The sequence below is a fragment of the Aedes albopictus genome, chromosome 3 (assembly GCF_035046485.1).
Source record: "Aedes albopictus strain Foshan chromosome 3, AalbF5, whole genome shotgun sequence".
Lineage (NCBI taxonomy): Eukaryota > Metazoa > Arthropoda > Insecta > Diptera > Culicidae > Aedes > Aedes albopictus.
The window spans coordinates 219,249,771-219,265,709 of NC_085138.1; the positions used below are offsets into that span (position 1 = coordinate 219,249,771).

The 15,939-nt window shown below is 40.0% G+C and overlaps 1 protein-coding gene across 2 annotated transcripts in view; it reads left to right on the top strand.

Annotated features, from left to right (window-relative positions):
* Positions 1-15,204, top strand: part of LOC109406727 (probable ubiquitin carboxyl-terminal hydrolase FAF) — a 52,095-nt gene extending 36,891 nt beyond the window's left edge. Inside the window, exons 6-19 of one of the 2 annotated variants that reach the window (XM_062858958.1) lie at positions 1,011-1,457; positions 1,545-1,639; positions 1,714-2,029; positions 2,092-2,245; positions 2,312-2,462; positions 2,667-2,972; positions 4,206-4,323; positions 4,387-4,496; positions 4,561-4,912; positions 5,884-6,143; positions 6,221-6,450; positions 10,989-11,335; positions 11,403-11,690; positions 14,848-15,204. In XM_062858958.1, the coding sequence (XP_062714942.1) occupies positions 1,011-1,457; positions 1,545-1,639; positions 1,714-2,029; positions 2,092-2,245; positions 2,312-2,462; positions 2,667-2,972; positions 4,206-4,323; positions 4,387-4,496; positions 4,561-4,912; positions 5,884-6,143; positions 6,221-6,450; positions 10,989-11,335; positions 11,403-11,690; positions 14,848-15,027 (3,354 nt within the window). In that variant the 3' untranslated portion in view covers positions 15,028-15,204. Of the gene's footprint in view, positions 1-1,010; positions 1,458-1,502; positions 1,640-1,713; positions 2,030-2,091; positions 2,246-2,311; positions 2,463-2,666; positions 2,973-4,205; positions 4,324-4,386; positions 4,497-4,560; positions 4,913-5,883; positions 6,144-6,220; positions 6,451-10,988; positions 11,336-11,402; positions 11,691-14,847 lie in introns of both variants that reach the window. The other variant, XM_062858957.1, reaches the window with a different exon arrangement.
* Positions 15,205-15,939: the final 735 nt, after the last annotated feature.

Below are 15,939 nucleotides of genomic sequence, written 5' to 3' on the forward strand. Positions count from 1 at the left end.
TGACCATAGATTTGTTCAGTTCCATTTTTACAGAGCAGTCTGAGATCCCGCAGAAGGGCTCAGGGCCAATGAACCTTTCATTAGATCCATTCCTGGCTAGCTTGGGACGTTACGTCAAGTAGAAGTAGTTTGACGTCAGCGAAAATTATGGCAGTATTGAATCTCTACATTTTTTAGACTATATCTCATGGTTGTTTGTTTCGGATACGTAAAATAAAAAAAATATAAAAAAACGACGATTTGTGCTACACATAATGTAGTGTCCTACCGCAAATTTACCGTAGCACTTTCCGTTAAAAATCCGGAAGCTTTTCGGTCTGCCTATACCTTAACGTTCACACCTGAGATGTGATTTTTGATTTCATAATTTCATACATCAGTGCGGGTGTCCTACGTATTAGTGTATTATATGGCAAACACGTAATTATAAATGTTTGCTTGACTTTTAAAGTTGGAGTTTTGAATGGAATGTTTTCTTAGAAAAGGGTATGCCGTGACTATGATTACAGTCGATTAAAAAAATCACTGTTTTCATCATAAAAAAATATGAAAAAAAACATGTTCCGTCGGAGGAACAACACAGGATCGGTAGCTCGAAAGGAAGGGAGGGAATCTAAGCCTTCAAAAAGGCTGTGGTTGAATGTTAGTCATACGGACACTTGCGACATTGACATTCTGTGGCTAGTTGTTCTAATGTTACACTCTTAACTCTCTTAAGATGTTAAGTTTTGCGCACTATGATGACGTTGTGCACGTTCAGCGTGTTCTAGGTCATGTTGACCCCAACATTCTACTAGGGTTTAGGCTGGACAGCCTTTCGAGTTTTTACCTTTCGTAATTCCGGTTTTCGTGTTTCCGTCTTTTGATATGCTCCTCACCTGTACATATGTACGTTACGTTAATAAAGAAACTACGGGCGGTCAATCAAGCTAGTTTTTGTTATAGGGGTATGCGATGAAGGATCGTATAGGTAGCTTACATATATTCATCCTTATTTTTCATCATTACAGGAAATCACGGATGACTATCTCTTCAGTGCTTCCCGGCAGTATCTACATTTACGCCGCAACGGTCACATATTAGAAACGAATGCTCCTCCGCCGGTGTGTCGAAATCCGCATACAATTTCCGCTGCGTGTGACCTGCTGGTTGCCTTATGCCAAAACACTGTAGACAACATGATGATCTTAGTAAAAACCTTGCTGGACATGTTCTGCGTTGACATTGAACCGCTGCGGGAATGGGAATACCTGCCACCGGTGGGACCCCGACCGCAGCAAGGATTCTGCGGCCTGAAGAATGCCGGTGCTACATGCTACATGAACTCGGTTCTGCAGCAGCTTTTTATGGTGCCATCACTGCGAATCGGAATACTGCAGGCGCAGGGAGCTGCAGTCGATCCCAATGAGGACTTTAGCGGGGAATTAGATTCCCATGTTAGTATTGATTTCGCTGGCAACACGTATCTGTAATTTAATGTAATTCTATTATTTTTTCTTCAGACTGTTCAAGAATGTGATGAATCGGTTAGGAAAAATTACCATGTTGGGATTCTGAAGTACGTTCAAGCCATTTTCGCTCATTTGGGTCATAGCGCTCTGCAGTACTATACGCCTCGTGGTTTGTGGAGCCATTTCAAGTGAGTATTTAAATATGATGTACATACAACTTTAATTTTGTTTAATTTACAAAATCTTAAACATTTTTCCGTAGATTGCAAGGCGAACCAGTTAACTTGCGGGAACAACAGGACGCCGTTGAGTTTTTCATGTCGCTGTTCGAAAGTCTGGACGAAGGTCTCAAAGCCTTGGGCTATCCTCAGCTGATGGGTGCTACACTCGGAGGGTGTTTCAGTGATCAGAAAATTTGTCAGGATTGTCCACATCGTTACAGCAAAGAGGAACCGTTCAGTGTTTTCAGTGTAGATATTAGGAATCATAGTTCGTTAACTGACTCCTTGGAGCAATACGTCAAGGGAGAAATTTTGGAAGGCGCTGATGCTTACCATTGTGATAAATGTGATAAAAAGGTGATCGAGTGACATTGCCAAAAACGTAATGAACAACTAACTAATTCTTGTTTCCATTACAGGTGGTAACCGTTAAACGGTTGTGCGTGAGGAAGCTACCGCCTGTTCTAGCTATTCAACTTAAGCGTTTTGAGTATGACTACGAGAGAGTGTGCGCGATCAAATTTAACGACTACTTTGAATTTCCGCGAAGGTTAGATATGGAACCATATACAGGTAAAACGTATAATTCCGAACCTTTGCCGTGAGACATGTTCATGACGAACCTTGTATTCTTTGCAGTATCTGGTCTTGCAAAAATTGAAGGTGAAGTGATAGACGTCGATGATGAAAAATCTGAAGAATCAACTGAAACACGCTACCAGCTCACGGGAATCGTAGTGCACAGTGGACAGGCGTCTGGTGGTCACTATTTTAGCTACATTCTTCAAAAGTAAGTTACAGAGCAATGAGTAAAACTAGCTGTAATCAGTCGTTATTTAGACTCTTAAATAGTTTATTTTGTAAACAGATGTTTTGGTTTAGTGGACGTTGATTTGCCGTCACTTAGTAGCTCTAAAGTTTTCTTAGTGGCATCCGTCTGTTCACTCCATTGTATCAGTGTATAGTAAGTTACCCATATCATTCTGTTTTTTAGGGCACCGGACGGCACTGAGAAGTGGTACAAATTTGACGACGGCGAAGTCACGGAGTGCAAAATGAACGAAGACGAAGAAATGAAGGCCCAGTGCTTCGGCGGCGACTACATGGGCGAGGTGTACGATAACAACCTGAAGAGGATGCAATACAGGCGCCAGAAACGATGGTGGAATGCATACATGCTGTTTTACACTCGGTACGACCATACACCTATCACGTACACGAACTGCGTGGAACAGTTATCGCTGGCGGAGAGTAAATACTGCATACTGCCAATGCCGGCGCCCATCGAACGAAGTGTAAGGTAAGTTATGATTTTTATTCGTATCCAACTTAACGAGTTTTTACTGGTCTAATTTTTAGCCTCCAATGAAGCTGGCTTGATAACTTCCCACGAACTCATTCGCTTTAAGTGACAGACGACGGAAGGTGATCTGGGCTAGCACTTTGAAGGTAGCATTCAAAATAGTGATCGCTCTGAAGTTCTAAAATTCCAAATGATAGTCTTTCATGTGAATGGAGCAGATTACCCATTCCTTCCACTTCTCCGATAGCTGTTCGCTTTCCCAAATTCTGACTATCAACCGGTGCAGACAAGTGGCCAGCTTTTCTGGGTGCACCTTGATGAGTTCAGCTGCGGTACCATCCATACCAACTGCTTTGTTGGTTTTGAGCTAGTGAATGGCATCCATAACTTCCCTCAGCGTGGGAGTTTGCTCATTTTCGTCCTCTGCTACATTGGCGTAGTCGTTCCCTCCGTTGTCGTGAACTCCCGTGCCTACGTCCTCCATGTCATTCAAGTGCTCGTCGAAGTGCTGCTCAAGGATGGGAAAAAATCATTCATTTCTAGCCCCTCTCTGAAGCAATACCTTCTTGGTGGTTCCGGAGAGACGTAGGGTTTGGCGACCATAGGAATGGTTTAGTGGGTACGAGGAGAGAGTAGTCCTGGATTTTACTTTTGTTGTAGAAGACGGCCTGTCAGACCTACACTACCCTAACCTTCTGTTAGGGTGTCTGTTAAGCAGATTATCCCCCTATGGTTTAAAGGAAAAAAAAATGCTTGGTGCTGCTTCCACCTTTCGATCACCTCACATCCATCCGTCAAGAGGCCTCCGTCCTTATCCCTGCATATTTCGGCTCATAGCACAAAGCCGTTGCGAGATGCGTGGATCTTCTCGTAGAACTTCAGGGTTTCTTGGGAACGGCCCATCTGTTCTATTTACTTGCACTTCGCTTCTTCCAGGCGACGCTTTTTTCTCCAAAAGCAGCGGGTCTGCTGTTTCCGCTTCTGCGTTCTTCTCTTCCAAAATCGCTCTGCACTCCTCGTCGACTCCTTTCCACGTACCCGATGGTGCTCTCGGCTGCGTCGTTGACTGCTGCTTTTACTATTCTCCAGCTTCTCCGTAGCTTGGAGAAAAGAAGCGCCCGTCTAGCGAATTGCGAGTTGTAGCTGCTTGATTTCCCACTTCGTAAAACGTACAATTTTTAGCTGGATTTTATTGTCACGTTTAATAAGTTTTATTTCTTACCATTTCAGGACACAGAACATACGATTTCTACACGCAAAAAGTTTATTTGCAGTGGAATTTTTTGCTTTCATCAAAAAGTTAGTTAGCTTACCCCAAAATCAAAGGAACGATAAAATTGAAAAACTGGTAAGCATAATTGCACCCAACAAGCAAACCCAGTCATCGATCAGTATATATTTTTTATTTCAGCCACCAGCGGCAGAGGAATTATCTCTGTTAAGTATGCAACTTGCTTCTCAATTCTTGTTCCACTCAGGATTTCGTACGAAGAAAACGATACGGGGTATAGCGACTGATTGGTACGTCTGATATTTATTCCTCTCTTTAAAAAAAATATCAAACTATAATTGTTGTCTCTACCAGGTATGATACGTTGTCTCAACATATTCGTATCTCGGCGGCAGTCCGGCAGTGGTTTGCAGCCAATGTCCTTCTGAACCCTCCAACCCGACTGAGCGAGTACATCTTGGTAGCACCATCGCCGGAGATTCGATCGATGTTTGGCAAACTAGTCGTATTTTTCTGTCATTGCGCCCCCAACGACGACCCGCTGCCAGGGTATGAGGGCAGCAACCTCTGTGAACAGGTCCTGATTGCCGTGTTATCGTTACTGAAAGGAGAGGTCGCTGACAATGGAAAACATCTTCCGCAATACTTCAATCTTTTTAGTCTGTATGCTAGCTTGGGGCTCCATGAGAAACAACAGTTAATAAAGGTATGCATATTTTTCTTTACTTATTCTATTGCGGTTCTACGCAATTGCTTGTTTACTTTACATTTTTTTTATTGAGTGTCGCCAAAATTTGACATGTTGTTGATTTTGAAGTTGTGGGGCATCGGTACGCTTATAAGGGTATCTTCATACCTTATCTCGAATCTCGGTTTACGAATGCCGAGAAAACTCAAAAGCACAGCCGAGCAGTGAGCTAAATGTTTTCATGAGATCTTAGCTTACAAATGCCGAGAGTCAGTATAACACGCCTTGTTGCTAAGCAACCTACCATCTGTGAGCTGAGTCTCGACTAAAATTCAGAACCCGAGATTTGCACAGCCGAGCTCGGGAAATAAAACTGCGTTTTTTCCGTGTATCACCCTCCTTCTCAAGCAACGGCATAAGATTGCTATTTTTGTTAAATGTTCTCATAGGGAAATGTTTCCCTATGAAAACAAATCAAAGTAATTCCTTTCGATCCTACTCTAAATAAAGCATTTAAGCACTGTGCTTTGTTTCTTATTTTTGGATTTTTTTTACCTAAAGTAACGTACAACCACAGAGAAACAGACGTAACACTTCGAACAAACTTCATTGAAAAACGTCACGAAAACGTAAGCACCCAATGCTAAATATACTGTGTTTGGCCGGACCACCACTAGATGGCGGTAGAGAGCAAGTGTCAAACAGGAGCAAAAACGATGCCAGCGCCGCGAGTGGTAAATTGATCACCTACTGAATATTTCAATCGTTCGTTAAAAATGTTATCGATGGGAAGCGATCAGAGTGTGACATCTGTGGTACAACCTCACGCTATTCAACGACAGATGTACGATCGTGTCTAGATTGCAACGATACTATATTTTTACTTCTTGATTTTGTGGTTTCACTCAATAAAAACCGAATTTGAGAAATAATCCTCAAAATATTTTTTTTTTTTTGCATTTTGGTAATTTTTTATCTCTCTTCTACAGCTTAACGTTCCTGCCATCTTTATGAAAGTAGCACTAGACGAAGGTCCTGGACCTCAAATAAAGTATCAGTATCCAGATCTGAGCAAACTGCATCATGTGGTATCGCATTTAATTCGCTCCTGTGACATTTCGAGTCGGTGTCACAGTTCTATCAATAACGCGCCAGCGAAACCAAATATCTACATTGATCCGCACATAACTCATGATATGTTGATGCCACTCTCTCCGGAGTGCAACGATTACCTCTTCATTAAAGTAAGGTAAATATCCGCGTCAAAAAATGAATGTAACAGTTGCTCGGTTTAATTACCCTCTAATTCTCATTTTTTTTTTTCAGTTACGTCAAGCGATTAATTGAAGATACCAACATTGGCGAAGAAGGAGTGAAACTGTTACAGTATTGTAGTTGGGAAAATCCCCATTTTTCCCGAACTTTGCTAGCAGAACTGTTATGGCACTGCGGCTATGCCTACTGGCATAATATGAGGCACCATACGGAACTGCTTTTACAGTTGTTGTTAATAGAGGATTCCTGGCAACACCACAGGATACACAATGCAATAATGGGTAAGTGCACAACATAAAATTAGTTTATTCTAAAGTGTTCCTGTTTTCAGTGTGTTATTGCGCACTAGTCCACTATATTGAAAGTAGAATAGAATAATAGAATAATGACATTTGTGCATTTGGTATTCTTGCATAAGATTGGAGCAAAGTTAACTCCCCGGCTTTGTTCCGAAAAGCAATCTGAGCAAGATTAGCAAAAGGTACATGAATGTTGTTAGTATCCTTTTTCGAGGTACACTTTTTATTATAATAGCATTTCTTGCAGTAACTTGCGATGATAATAATGATAAAAATTTTAACCCCATATCTGTTGAATCCCTGAAGAAATTACATGCAAAGTTTCTGTAGGTACAGGTAAAGTTCCTGTGAAATACCTCGTTGAATGCGCAATCAATCGATGTACAATGGGTCCGGAGCCGTATTTACGAAGACAAAAATGTTTGTGCCTAAACCTTTAGTTTTAAATACTTGATGTCTTTGAAAAAGTTTCTTCTTCCCTGGCCAAGTTCGCAGGGGTTGACGGTATTAAAGTGAAGGAGTTTCATTTTGATTATTGTAATGTAGTGTTCTTTAGTGAAACATATCACCTTTTTAACACTTTAATGCGCCTCCAACGGTTCATCACGAACCGGCTGCTGCAGATGGAGTATGGCTGATCATATGCATCAAACATGCTCGATAAACATGGAGGATCCGCCAGGGCTCATTAGAGTCTATTCCCAAGCAATAGTTCCAAGTCGGTTGGATTTGAGAAGGTTTTGATGATCGTTACAAATCCTAATAAAAGTATTGTAGGATTTGTGACAGGTTTTGGAACCTTTTACAGCCAGCTGACTTCAAAATGTTGTTTGGGCTCTATTTCCCACGTTTCTCGGTTGATTTTGATTAGTAATTCATTAATGTCATAGTCGCTTTTTCGAATTTTTAGAATGTTAGTTGGTCATATTTTCTTTAAATAAAGCAATTAAAATCGACCGAAGAATTAATAGTGGGAAGGAGATTTGCAGCACTTAATTGTGCTGATAGATTCGAAGCTAACGTGCGAACACTTAAACGCATTGTTGACGTCAATGCGTTCGACGTGACATTTTGGACAAAAACTGACTGCTTTTTATTAGTCCTGTTCAACGACGTAGGTTGAACTTGCTCGAACTTGCTCCATCCCGCTCTTTCTCATTTGTTGACAAATGGGTATGAGTAGGATGCAGCAACTTCGAGCAAGTTCAACCTACGTCGTTGAACAGGACTATTAACTGTACAACGTTACTTGTGTATGACTAGGTTGACATTTCTACGCTACGCTTGAGAAAATGACATGGTTTATCTAGGTAGGACCGATAGGACAATTGAACGAATTTGAACATTTTTCATAGTATTTGTTATAGTTGACAAGCAATCTTTATTATTTTAAAATTTTATTGCAATCAACTGACCAACTTGACGTATTTTTGTTTATCTCTTAGGGGCGATTTCTTCACCCTGGCTTGCGTTAAGCCAGGTTTAACTGTATGGGTAAGCCTGGCTTACGAGTTAAGCCGAGGTGAAGAAATCGGCCCTTAGATGGTATTTTGACACCAACAGAAAAATATCAGAAGTTCAGTTGCATGTTTCTGTGGGTTTTGGAACGATGACAATTTAAGAACACAAGAGATGAACACAGAGAAGTAGAAAACGATTAGCGAAATCAAGAAAACAATTTGACACAGGATCGACTATATTTTAACATACAGGGTTTGATTCATTCGATGAAAAAAAAACAAACATACGACAACTGACTTAACGAGAAGAAAAACATATTGAACCATACTACAAAATCGAACAAGACGACAAACACAAACCGTGTGACCATAACACTACATAGGCAAATCCTGACTGACTGACCAATTGAAAACTTTCCAACCTTCTACCGTAACTTTCTGAGTCAGTAGGCAACAGTGTCTTAATGGATATCATTTTCCGCGTACGGCTGGCAAACTGCTTCTGAAAGACTACGTACTCTTTTCTATCTTCGGGTCTAGTGTAGAGGTTTCAACTCTATTCAGAGTGCAGCTAGAAACCTAGCAAAAAAAAAAAAAAAAAAAAAAAAAAGATGTCTTTGAAAAAGTTTCTTCTTATTTTTAGATCTTTGACCTCATCTTTGTGAAATTAGGGTGGTTCTAAACATCTGCTGTTTAATATTTTTTATACGTTTTCTAATTGTTCTACAAAGTTGTAAAAGAACTAATTTGGAGCACGTTTGGTTTCAAACTTACGATTCTTTAGAAAGAATTATGTTAGGGTGATCCATGAAAGTCAGTTTTCTTACAATAACTTTAATTTCAGTCGTTTCTCGTAAAACCTTTGTTCAGAGCACTTTCAGAACAATCGACGATACATATTTTTCCAAAGTGCTCAATGTTCTATCTCTCTTACTTATTTTATCTCGCATAAGTTATTTACATTTTTCTTCAAGAAATTACTTTTCCAAAAAGTCATATCTCAAAAAGGAGCGAACTGATTTTCCATCTCTTGGTTGCATTGAAAAGATCGTACTCTGCTCTATTCATGGTGACGAAAAGAACTGCGGAGGTGACCGCTGCTTCTTCTGGAGCCCGTAGTAGGCACAACTTCCACTGATGATGTGCCTTCAAATTTTTGGACTGACATTCTTATCAGCCGTCAGTATTCATTGAATACTATTCATCCACCACCTCGAAATTACCCCGGTCTATCGTGGCATCACATCAAGGCACCCTACACACTACTCAAACCGTTTGACCAACATTGCCACCGCCCCCAGGTTGATCGAACCAGCGAATGTTTCTGCAACCGTATGACGAACTGCCAAATCGTGTTGCACCAACATGTCACTTTGGTTGCACCAACATCATCCCCCATTTGAAATCGCACTATGTTTGTGCAACAACACTACACACGGTACGATCGGTTCGTCAAACATTGGCTCCGCCCACCGTTGGTTTGAGTAAAATCAAACTGGTTTGATTTTTGCCAACCAAACCATCAACCGTCAAATCGGTTTGACGAACTGCCAAATCGGTTCGTCAAACAGCATCACACACGGTCAAACACAGCACCAACTCAATCACCAACCTGGGGGCGGAGTCAATGTTTGATACGGGTCTAATCGTGTTCGGTTCCGCCTACCAATCTGCAGCATATTTTTGACGCATTCATCACCAGTCCGACTTTTGCTGCTTCGCGTTTCAGGTGGGTGTACAGTTCTGCCACTGTTCCAAATATTCTGGCGATAATGTCCATGTCGTCCGCAAATTTTATAAATTGTCTAGATTTTGTGAAAATCGTACCCTGGCTGTTGAGCCCCGCAGCTCGTCGCATTACACCTTCCAGAGGGATATTGGAGTCCGTCACCTTGTCGCAGTCCCAGGCGAGATACGAATGAATTGGATAGTTCATTCGAAACCCTTACGCAGCTTTGCATACCATCCTTCGTTGCTTTGATCAGTCTGGTCAGGGTTCGTTCAATTATTACGTAACGTTAGGGGGGGGGAGGGACGCTGTGTTACAAAATTTCAAAAACCTGTGGTGCCACCATTTGTGCACCCCTAGTTTGTTCAATGTCATTGTCATTTATTGTTGCGTCAAGTGAATAAATGTCAGTAGTTGGTTTAGAGTTTTATTGATCCGACGTGTAATCGATTCTCGGTCCGAATTACGTCCCACAAACCCTTATACAAAACTTGTTACGTGGGGGAGGGAGGGGGTCTACAATTGTCAAATTTTGCGTTACGTAATATTTGAATGAACCCTCAGCTTCTCAGGAAAGCAATTTCTTCAAAAACATGACGGTGTCTTAATACGATGGATTCGGTTTGTGGGGAATGGTGGTCGATTGGTTACGGAACGTGAGTTCGTTGACAATATAATTAATTAGCTTATTAATTATCGGTTATTCGCAATTGCGTCTAAAAACCATCGATAATGTCGATTTGTCAATAAATTATAAATAAATAATACAGAAGGCTGCCATAGTATGTTTCAAAATGCTGGATAGCAACCCTGCAAAGATTGTGTCCGCAAGAAAACCGGATTTTATTTAAGACAATAGGACACAATCGGTGAAGTACTAGAATTGTAGTAGTGAGCTGAATTTTTGTATCGTAAAAAGGTCCATTCTCCGTTTTTGTAATGAAATGGTCCAAAAAGCGTGAGTTTTATGATTCTTTACCTAATTTGATGCTGTTTGTGCAAAACTTTGGATAACTGTTTAGTTATTTTTGAACCATTTTATTGCAGAAACGGAGAATTGACCTTCTCACCATACAAAAATTCAGCTCATTGCTACAAATCTAGTACTTCACCGATCGTGTCCTATAGGCAGCACAGTGGGCAAAGTGGCCTGACCAGGTCGAGAGTGAAAGCTGATCCCGAGGTTGGAGAGCATCAGCGGCGAACCGAAACGTCCGGCGTAGTATTACTCATACTTATGTTTCTAGTTTGAAATAAAACGAGATTTCGCGAACACTACTATTATATCAGCTTTCAGCCAATTGAACTAGTTATTTTTTTGTATTCCGCAGGTCTTTCAGAAGACCGAGAAGGGTTACTGGATATTATTCAGAGGAATAAAATGGACTACCAAAAACGAGCCTACCAGTGCATCAAATGCTTGGTACAGCTGTTTAACCAAAGTCGTGTGGCGCTGAATATGCTGCACAGCACGGTTGAAGTGGCACGCCAGTGGGCACATGCCGTCGAATGGCTGCAGGATGAACTAGACAGGCATCGAGGGTCTGGTGGACAGTACAACTACAACTCCTGGTCACCACCGGCGCAGAGCAACGACAACACGAACAGCTTTGTGTTGGAAAGATCTCAGTCTGCCAAAAACGTTCTGCAAATGGCATTTCAGCTTTGTCCCGAAGAGGTAATGTATCTATTTTTTCGTTTATAGACTGTGATTATATCAACAGAAAAAAATACACTTATTGCAGGACCAAGAAGAACCAAATGAGAATGAGATTGAAAACAACATTGAACATAACCATGTGGCATCGCCAGTAACCACAACAGCCATAACTACTGAAACAACGAAACAGGCTTGTCCGCCGAAGCAACAACAACCGGCATTGTTGTTTGCGTCGTACGAGGGAAACCTAAATTCTAGTCCGTCTCCTATTACTAACGTCAGTAAACTAATGTCTAAAGTTAATATTCATTCGGATGTGGGATATGAGTCATCGACGACTTCGCCAGAGCTCAAAACGCCAGCTCAAAATGTGGTAAGATTATGTGACCGATGATTCAGTAGTGCGCAAAAACGTGTCTCACTGCGATTGAAGATCGTTAAAACTTTAACGCTATAAAGGCAACCTTTAAATAAAAATATGCTTGAACTGATGTGAGATATTATTTCAAGCTGCCTCAGCATGTCGTTGTTATTCTTAAGAGAGAGGTAGATAGAAGCATTTGGTTACAAGATGAAAATCATCGAAAAGTTCATTATACATGGGTGGCGAATTAATTTTCAAGCATGTCAATTTGCGTTTATTGAGACAATCCCAAAATGCAACACAGAATTGGGTCGATTTGAACATAACATGACAAATATCGTGCACCGTGCGCGTAGAAATTTTCCAGATTTCCAATGTAATTAACGATGGCAACAATTTCACCTTGTTTTTTTTTGTCACTGACAAAAATCCTGTCACAATGTGGTAAAGTTAAAACAACTGATTCACTACACATGGGAAATATTTGCCATGCTAAACCGACATCTATATAAGACTGATCATTTTTACATCGTGTACAAAGTATTGTTTATTTGTCAAGTTTTTTTATGTGTAAAACCAATTTTTCCTTCAATTCTAATTAGGGTATTGGTTCCCTTATTAAGCATGTGGCTCTCATTTTCATCCTACGAAAAACAAAGGATTGAAGCGCTGTTTGTTTTGTTTCTTATTTTTGTATTTTTTGTTAGAAGTGAGCACCCATGAAAACAAAAAGAACGGAATCGCTTGTTTTCGAATAGGATGAAAATGGGAGCGTGTGATTACTGATGGCACACATATCCTATTATCCTCACATATTTTTTAGATTTTTTATTAATGAAGTTGTAAAATTGTACTTGTATCGACTTTTATGGAACCCTCTTTGATTAATTATTACCAGTTTTGTACCTGTTATTTCCCACCGTTGATGCGTGACAGATACGCGTATTCCGATTACCACTTGCAGTATTCTTCTGAGCTATAAGTTTGACCCGCAGTATCCTCCAGTTAAGTATCACTATGGTACACTAATGGTACAATTTTGAATGTACAAATCTTATCTTAGAAAATACATTCTGATCTTGCTCGCTTACAGAAAACAGAATAATCCATTATGGTGAACTTTTCTGAAACGCCAAAACTGGCCTATCTTGACATCCACCCATCCCTTCGTAACATTTGGGCAAATGTTCGGGCTGTAATACCATGAAGGACACCCACCCACCCTCTCCAGCGTTATCACATTTCAGGTCAAACATTTCAATAGGTCCTATCTGCATTTGAGAGGCTCTCTTTGTTCACTTTCTCTTTCAATTATTGCAGTGTAATGATACACTTTTCAAATATTTTTGCAGTACAAATCAAAAGACGATTGTTTTGACCATCGTTCAATGCAAGGAAACAATCATAATACAAATGAACAACTGGCCGGGGTTCTGCTAAACCGAACTAAGCGCCAAAAAGTTTATTCCGAGATAATTAAGCTTCAAGTTCAACCACTCAGAAATAAACAACAGCTAAGATTATTTGAAACTTTTTCGCACACATGTAACTTACAAGCCTTTATTAACCATCAGAGATGAAGAAAACATGTAAATTATTTAAAATCATTGATATAATACCATTTAATTTCTCAGTACTTTGCACTCAGTTCACTCTGGCTGAACAAAAACATTGGAATATGGTTTATAGTTCAGTGTGGCTGACTGTGTTTCTTTGTTTCAGAGAAAACCAGTCGGAATGTGATAAAAAAAATCTCGATTTTTCAGTGTCTATGAAGTTGCAATCGATATCACTCACAATCCTTTACATGAATCAGAGAGGACGCGTAGTATGGTAGCACAAAGGTCTCAAAATAGTGTGAAATGTAAACGGCAGAAGCCCTCCCAGCTCAGCGCTTCCCATCTATGTTTTTTTATAGGCGGTGCATGTGCAGGCACAGAACAAGAGTGGTTATGTCAAATGATGTCCTTGCATGCCCTGAGGTCCTGAGATGTGAAAATGGAGCAATTTGTGTACTTCAAATTTATACTGGTCGAAGAAAACCATGAAAATGATCTGCCAAAGTGAACTAAGACAAAAAAAAAATCGAAAATATTAAAGAGATTCGAACTTGGGTCCTTTAAGTGATAACGAAGCACGTTACCTCTAGGTCATTTTACTTAGCTGAAGGTCAGTTGTTAAGTCTGAATCAAGTTCTAAACATTCTTCTCTAGCATGGTTTTCGTGAAAACGCCATTTTTCGATCAGCCAAAGCGAACCAAGTGTTTGATTTTTTTCAAGCTATATTATCCTTATTAGCCTTGTTGTTCAATGACGGCTCCTGGGTTAAATAATCAGTATGAGGTGTATCAACATAACGCATGTATTCAAAGCCAGTTCATCTTTGTATTGTTGAGAATAAATTGATTTTTAAATGCAGTGGATTTGGTTCGGTCTGGCTGACTGTGATTTGGAAAAATGGCGATCAACGCCATCGAAATCCAAATCGATCCTCCAACACCCGTATTTTTGATTACGTGTTAAATTCTCTCACAGATTGTTACTATGAGTCGGTTAGAAGTTAGAAATCTGACAGCGATGAGAAAAACTTGAAATGTTCATCATTTCTACCAAAACTAAAATATTTCGCTGATTCTATGGAATGGTTTACAGTTCACTCTGGTTGGATGTTCTGCCAAACAGAAATTTTGAATTTACTCCACGAAGAGCTGTCAGAATTACTGGATTTTTACACGAAAAGAAGATCATCATATTCTTCATCCAATGGTTAAGAAAACTAAATTTTTCAAAAAATGGTCTTTGGTTCGGTTTAGCAGAACCCCGACCAACTGAGATATTAACGAAAGAGAGGGAAACCAAAGAGAGCCTCTCTTCTGCTGATAGGACCTTTAGACATGTTTGGCCTGATTTGTGAACAAGCACTTCTTTAAACATCTATTTCTTTTGGATTTTTGACGTCACATCGCAGACGTACCTATTGGGGGACAGGAGAACTTGGTTACACGATTCCTATACTTTTTGTTCTAACTTAAAATTCTTTTCAATGATTCAGCTTAGTTCATGTAGCATATTTAGTTCAGTTATTTTCCAATAAAACAATTTAAACTTCTGAACATGCAAACTGTGATAAAAAAAAACTATTCTTGTGTCCATTTCTAATTCCAAGAATTCAACGAGTAAATCTCATCCGGCGTCCGTTGCTGATAGTGAATCTGTAGTGATTTCATCCGAAAAACATACAACCGAGTGTAGCAATCCGACTCGAAATACATCTTCTCCCGCTTCTCCAATAACCGGCACAACATCCAATAGCTCGATAACTCCTAGCATGGAACAGCAGACATAGGATTTACTAAAAACTAAATTATGTTTCTATGTTCATATAACGATTGATCGCGTCATATTGCTTACGTTCATAAACCCGGAATATGAGATCAAGAAAAACTGTGTATAAATAATATTATTTATATAAATTATTTAAATTCAAAACCAAAAAATACAATAATACTGTAATACAAATTTATTTCTACTGCGTATTTTTGTTTTATAGAGAAACATCTTGATATTGAACCATTATTTGTCTGCCGGTTTGCTTTCATGCGCTGCCGTAAGGTTGGTTATTGTCGCTTCGCCACCAAACTGGACGTCGCACAACTGAGTCGTGCGTGACACGATTCAACTCGTGACGATTTCTGGATCATGTCGGAAGTAGTGTGCATCTATATTCTTTTCGTCAACAGCAGAGCGCACTAACGCGAAATAGTTGCGACACTCGAGGACCAAGGAAAAAAGTATTTGGATCTTCTATGATGATTTAGACGTCGTTGCTTTGGGTAGTGGCTGAGCTCCCGTTTGATCTGCGCATAGAACGCGCAGATACCTATCTTTATTGTTTATTGGTTAGGAATAAAAACACTCTAAGCAAAGACACGAAATGTGATGATTGTTGCTGATGATGATGATTGCCATATCATGACGATGATGCGTCCGCCACGCGCCATTAACCCTCTACTTCCCATGGTTGCTCTAGAGTCTAAAGCACCATCGATTTTCGACGAACTCGAGACAAACGGAATTAGAAGAATATGAAGCAATAGTTTTTAGAATATGATTGTTATCTCATTAGGTAAACCCAAGTGCCAACGGCTTGTTTCAATAGTGGAACCTTTTCGGAAACACTTTGTTGGCATAGAAATTGTCCTTTATAGTCGTGGGAAGGAAAGGGTTAAGGCACATTTGACAGGTCTCCTGTTCGATT